Source organism: Lottia gigantea (assembly GCF_000327385.1).
Source record: "Lottia gigantea unplaced genomic scaffold LOTGIsca_20, whole genome shotgun sequence".
Taxonomy (NCBI): domain Eukaryota; kingdom Metazoa; phylum Mollusca; class Gastropoda; family Lottiidae; genus Lottia; species Lottia gigantea.
The window spans coordinates 3,148,751-3,155,493 of record NW_008708401.1 but is presented as its reverse complement, the minus strand read 5'-3'; the positions used below and the strand labels follow the sequence as shown (position 1 = coordinate 3,155,493).

Sequence of the window (6,743 nt, the reverse complement as noted above, 5' to 3'; positions counted from 1 at the left end):
AGTACTGAGATAAACTCATACAGGAAGAAAGAATGTTATTACTCATCATACTAATGAGTACTAAATACCATGATTATTATCTAATTAAAATATTTATATCTTGTCAACTTAATCTACTGGCCAGATTTAAACTTAGATTTATTATCAATAACAAGTTTAGACCATTTTAATGAAACATTTTTTTCTTGTCTGCACAAAATGTGTTAAATTTTTAATAAAGAAAACTACCACTGGTGTCAACACCGATGCTTTGGTACTGTAATAATTTTGTTCCAGAGTTCAAAATCGACATTACTTTATCAATCAACACAAATGATAACAACATATATATACAACAAGCTTGTTTATCTGACAGAGCTCAGTTTCAGAGCTATATGTTTTATTTCTGGAGCTAAAACCTGTCAGCCAGTTTTCCTTTAGAAGATGACATTGTGAATATTGTGATGATGTTTAGACTATTTGGAAGTCATAATATTATTGACAATACTAGTCTATTTCTTGCTTACACACTATGTTATATTACATGTGCAGGAGAATCAAATGAATTTTATGGCTTAATATAAAAAAAAAAACCTTTCTCAAAACCACTGCAACAGCCTAAATGATATGAACTAAACCCTCTTATATTGGCTACTAAACGAAAATTGTTAAACTGACAATTTGAATACATATTTGACTGTAAACCATATGATGTCTGCTACACAGTTCAACTTATTTACTGTACAAAAAACATAGCATAACATGCTTTGCTAAAATTTGATACATTCATAATACATTATTCAAAGTAGTTGAACAAAAAAAAAATGTTATAATGAACATTTTCATAGCATAGGTCTATATCATCTTTTGCAGAAATAAAAAATTACAGGTATATTACATTTTCAAGTAATTGAATGTAACATGGATATGTTCAGTTGGTGAGTAAACTTAGCATTCATTAGAGGCCAAGATTGGCAAGTATTGAGTCTGATACAATCGCATGTATTTTTTTTTCTCCTAGACTGACTTATGAACGAAGTAATATATTTACAATAACATGTCATCTAATCTGTCTAAGAAAATGCCTGACATGAATACAGAGAATAGAGATATATGAAGTCGAAGTGTTAGTAAAAAAAATGGTATGAAATTCTTAATTAAATAGTCTATCTGACAGTCATGACTTGGACCCATCACTATATATGTAATCAACAGAATAAGAAATACAATAAATCAAATGAGGTCTACTGATTTGCTGTAAATAGTTCCATGCTAGATGCATGTTTAGTTTTTGGAATGGTTTCGAAAGAATCTTTATTTTAGCAGGGGAGGGAGAATCACATTCAGAATCACTCAGAATCAGACACTTGTGTCTTGTCTCACAGATTTTACTTTTACACTGCTACAATTGCAAGCAGGTGTAAGAACCAAACAAACCTAACAATTGCACACCTGATATGAATGAACCAAAAGAAGTATTTATTCGAAAAGGTATACATACGACGAAATAATATAAAATTCCGTTACTCTCCAGGCTAGATTTTGTCGGCCATGTTGAATGAGGTTGCATGCTAAATTAGGAAACAACGAAGCCATTACTTTTAGTTTCGAATCGACCTAATTTTTAATTTACAAGATTTAATTTGAAAACAAATTCACATTTGCAAAATAAGGATAACGTATAGTTTTTAGTGACAGACATGTAATGCAGTTACAAATGTATGTAACATTGTAACGCGCACCTGTCAAGATAAAATAAACAGTAGTTACCTCCCTTGAATTATGTGAGAAATGAATTAAAGCTTCCATGTCCTGATAAAATTGATAGCTTTATTTTGATTGAGCATTATTTCATGACGAATGTTTAAAAAACGAGGAGAGAACCTAAATGTAATCTAAATAAACTGCTGATAGATATATTTCTAGGCGTTCATGCAAATGACAGTTTAATTCGACCAGAAAGTTTGCTTCCATAGAGATAGGATATTATTATATATGCATATCCACAAAAAAAATATAGACCCAATCTTGCTTCTTTTTCAGTTCTTGCTTCATTTGCAAAACAGTAAATCAAATGAGATCTCCACGTGCTCTCGTTCTATGCTACCACGGATACACGGATACAAAGCAGTGACAAATATTGATGAATTTTTAAAAATCATTTAGGCCTCCTGAAATTATATAGAGAAGAGATTGATCGAGAGACAATTCTGATGCCGAGAGTCGTACCGGGTGGTGTTTCGAGTTACATGTATTTGTAATCTGAGAGACAGAATGATTTGGTCGTTCTTTAAAGGAATAGTACGTCTTAGAATGAACATAAAATTTAATAATTTTAAACTTGGCCAATAAGACCATAACATATTCATCAGTAGATATACCCAGTGTCATAAATAACATAACAGGATCCTTATATAATCCGATATATCCAAAAAACTTAGTAATTATCCATAAATATGCAATAAACTATTGAAAATCGCTTATTAAGATTAGGCGTTTTTCAATAATTACTTAGTTTTATGAATTTTCCAATTTTACAGATTTTATAGTGATTCTGTTGTAATTTTATGACACCAGGTAAGTTCATGAAATATATACTCATATTGACCATTCTTGAGAACTTAAATTTTATGTTCATTCTAAGACGTAGTATCACTTTAACTTAAAGCTACCATAGCTGCCATCTATTTGAAAAAGAGTGAGGCCGTGTGGATTCCTGACGAAAGTAAGCCTACACTGCATATAGTGTAATCTGATCAGACATTTGTCTATTTGTCATTTCTATCAAATGCTCCACATAGATAGACAAATGTATAGACACGCAATCTAGGCTACGAATAGTCAACCTGACATAGGATAAAAATATATAGCATTGGTTTTCAATCATCGTGCACTACGAATGACAAAATACAAAACATGGCGCAGTAGGGGAAAATGAAATGAAATGAATGGAATTTTAGGTCCTACTTTTCTGCGCCATGTGGGCTAATGAAAACGGGCAACGTCATACAGGGTGTTATCATGGAAATTTTGCCAGGACAGCGGCATTAGCCTGCTCTTTTTCGATTTCCAACTGTCGAGGGATCTTTAACGAGCACACGGGGCTTCGGTTTATTGTCCCATCCGAACGACTAGACACTTTTTTCATGCCAGACCCTCTTACCTGCATCACTGACAGGGGGAAACCGGGTTGAAAAATCCGAAGGTATTATCTCGACCTATGCAGGGAGCAGTAGGGGAAAGGATGGACCTTTATAAAACAGTGACCTTGACCAGTCTTCTATTGAGGAGTATCTTTTATAACACCCAATATTTATTAACTGAACAAATGGACAAGGTGACATAAATATATATTATAAAAATATTACAATAATGTTTAAATCTGTTTAACAAATAAACGATAAATAAAATAAAAGTCAAATAATGAATTAATTTTTAAAAATCTAAAATCTGACCTAGGCTACATGTAAATCAAACTGTTTTATCACAGAAGCAATATTACAGGTAGGCTAGTTATAAATTAACATAACCCAAACATTAACATAATAATGTTATGAAATAATATTGCATAATTGAGTGAACTGCAAACATGGAAGGTAATGTCCAGCAAAACCAAGGTAGTATTTATCAACATATATTCATTCAACAAAGGTGTACAAAAAAACCCAACAAATCCACAACTTTACACAATAACATGTGCGTGATCAGATATGAATTCCAATTATAATATACATAATTTTAGGTTTCGTGGATAACAATATGAATGAAATACATGAAATACATAATGTTGCATAGCCTAATTAAGCTGCTTTTGAAGTAATTGATTATAATGATATGTAACAAAGTTATATTTACAATTATGAGGCCAATAACCAAGATTATGATAATATAATAACAACCAAACACACTTTAAATATTAATGTTCACCCATTCATAAACAATAACAAAATACACACGTACTCACTGCAATAGACTGACTATACACACATACGTTACATTACATGTCAAACACCCAAATAACTCTCATGCTTAATGATGTAATCTTTGATGACGCATTGATAAACCTGATTCATTAATCGTCGCACTCAAGGTTAATATATCGTAACACAGGACTGGGCAATAATAAACATAATTTTGGGAACGATAATGATAATCTGGGGCCTAAATGTTCAAGAAGTGAATTTCTACATAATCGTATGAGTGGGGTGGGGCACTGTCCCGTGGGTATTCGATGGCATTGATCACATTTATACTTGGCATGATGAATGTCGTGTAAGGACTGAACTTTTTGCAATACATCAGTACTTAATTGCCTTTCACATTTGATAAGTTCCAAAACACATAAGAACACATTGTATGAGGGTTTGAACTTTTGAAGGGCTCTGTTTAAAGGAGTTAAACCCTCACAATCTTTGAAGGAAGAATCCGCCCCATATTGTAGGAGAATTCGTGTACATCCGACAAATCCTAATTCTGCCGCAGTATGCAATGCAGTTTTTCCACTTTCCATAAGTTCACATCCTTGGGAATTGAGATAATTTATGCCTGTCTTTTCGGATACTTTTGCACTGTATTGGCAAATCAAAATAACCATTGGTTCATCGTTCAGGCGGACAGCCAGTAAAAGTAATGGACAGCAAAGATTTTTCTGTAACACAGCACCTCCATAACTTTGTAACAAGAAACGTGCATATTCCAAATGACTGTACATTATTGCAAATCTCAAAGCTTCTAACGGTGGATATAAAATTTCATCCTCTTCTGCAAATTCCGTGAAATTTTCGAGTGATTCACTATCATTCACCATTACTCCTAGTCGATAATGTTCTATTTCCTTAACTGACAGATGGCTCCGAACAGCGTTTAAAAACTTAAACATCACCATACTTTAACTGAAAACACGGTATCTTAAAGACAGCCTCCTTTAAAAATGGTCCTTTTAGCCTTCAAAATTCAACTTTTCATTCAATCCTTGCAAATATTCCCAATTTGCCAACGTCAACAGTAAATCATAACAGTAAACTCCTTCAGTCTATTTATAGATCGTAATATATTATTATACCATTGCTGGGATATGTTTAGCTGTGACGTTGCAAGTCTGTGCCCATAAATGACTACCGCATAAGAAACCTTGGCAACCATTCTTGCAGATCGATAAGGTCAAAGTTCATTAATTATCGGAGTTTTGTACACTATAATTTGATATGAAGTGTACATAGTAATGATTTACGTGTCAAAATAGATTAAGCGATAATACCGCCAATCATAGATGGGTAAAGTGACACAGTTATTTTTTACAGTGTAGATCCAGCTTATGTAATTAAAGGGACACGGGCATATAAATTTCGGGATTAGTGATATTGTATCGATTTTTTTTAAGAAAGACATGCTAATATATTCATATATAGAATGTGTATTGATTTGTATCTTTTATAAATTAAAATGATAAGCCTATATCCAGATATTGCCATGAAAAAGTCCCCAGCACTGAAAATCTTAACTTTCATAGAAAACTATGCCACTTCCAGTAAGAACCTTTGCCTTCATTGGTCCATTTCTAATGTCCCATCCAAATTAGGCATCTGATGTCTGTGGTTTCTTTTTTGTCTCTTGGTGGGTTTTGAAAAGTATTTCCCCTGCCTTGACCCTTTCAATAATATGGAGCAATAATAACAGTATTTCATATATCATGTTTTATTTACAGACTTTTTGTATTGTAAATTAAATCACAGCAACAGAGATACAAGAACGAATCCAAGAATACTAAGAACGCAACAATGCCATATAGTCCATGTCTTAATTTCAAATTTCTGAAAATAAGAAGGTATTTGATTTTGTTTTAAATAGGTAACCAATGACTAAATTTTGGCTTTCACCTTCATTTTGCATTACTTAAAACTCTCTTCAGATCCTGGGTGAAATCTCAAGATGCCAATTGTGGGAATCGTTTACTTGGAATCCCAGGTACCACAAATGTACTAGAGGAAGGCTCAGAAACTGTGTAATTCCCTCATTAATGAAAAACTTAATATTTTTAACCTTTACTGGTGCCAGAATTAATACTGAATATCTATTTAGGTTCAAAAAATAAAAAAATGCATTAAACAGAACACACACAAATAAATGTAATAGCAACTTTGGAAAATCAAACTAAATAAATGAAAACAGACAGAAGATCTAAGACAAGGCTATATTGGGTTAAATGGTTATCATGATGATCACCACCAATATACCCAGCCCTTTTAGAACCAAATAGTTTCTTTTAAAAATAAGACACAAAAAAGGGAAAAACTTGAACAAAAAGTCCCACCCACCCATACAAATGAAAAAAACAAGCATCTATCTAAAGCTTATAATAAATAATAAGGATATTATACTGTATTTCATATCTATATACAAATCAATGATAAATACAATATTTATAATACAAATTTTAATATCATTAATTTTCCTATTTGGTGGTCAATGAGGTCAAAGGAAGGTCAGATGGGGTCAGCCGAACAAAAAAAAAACAAATTCACCTATTTGATACGATTTTTTGTCACTTAATTCATCACTGGACATAGCATGTCACCTAAGTACTAAGTAGACATAGCTCAGAATGCTGTCTTATTTATCAGTAGACATAGCTCAGAATATCACCAAATTTATCAGTATAGCTTATACATCTATAGCTCAAAATATCACCTAATTTATCAGTAGGCATACTTCAGAATATCATCTAACTTATCAGTAGAAATAGCTCAGATTATCATCTAATTTAT

At 32.4% G+C, this 6,743-nt stretch overlaps 1 protein-coding gene across 1 annotated transcript; it reads right to left on the bottom strand.

The window, feature by feature from the left end:
* Positions 1-3,278: 3,278 nt before the first annotated feature.
* Positions 3,279-4,864, bottom strand: LOTGIDRAFT_231635 (hypothetical protein; the record flags this gene model as incomplete). The annotated part of the gene is made up of 1 exon (XM_009053818.1): positions 3,279-4,864. The coding sequence occupies one exon, from the start codon at positions 4,862-4,864 to the stop codon at positions 4,052-4,054; it is 813 nt and encodes a 270-aa protein (XP_009052066.1). The 3' UTR covers positions 3,279-4,051.
* Positions 4,865-6,743: the final 1,879 nt, after the last annotated feature.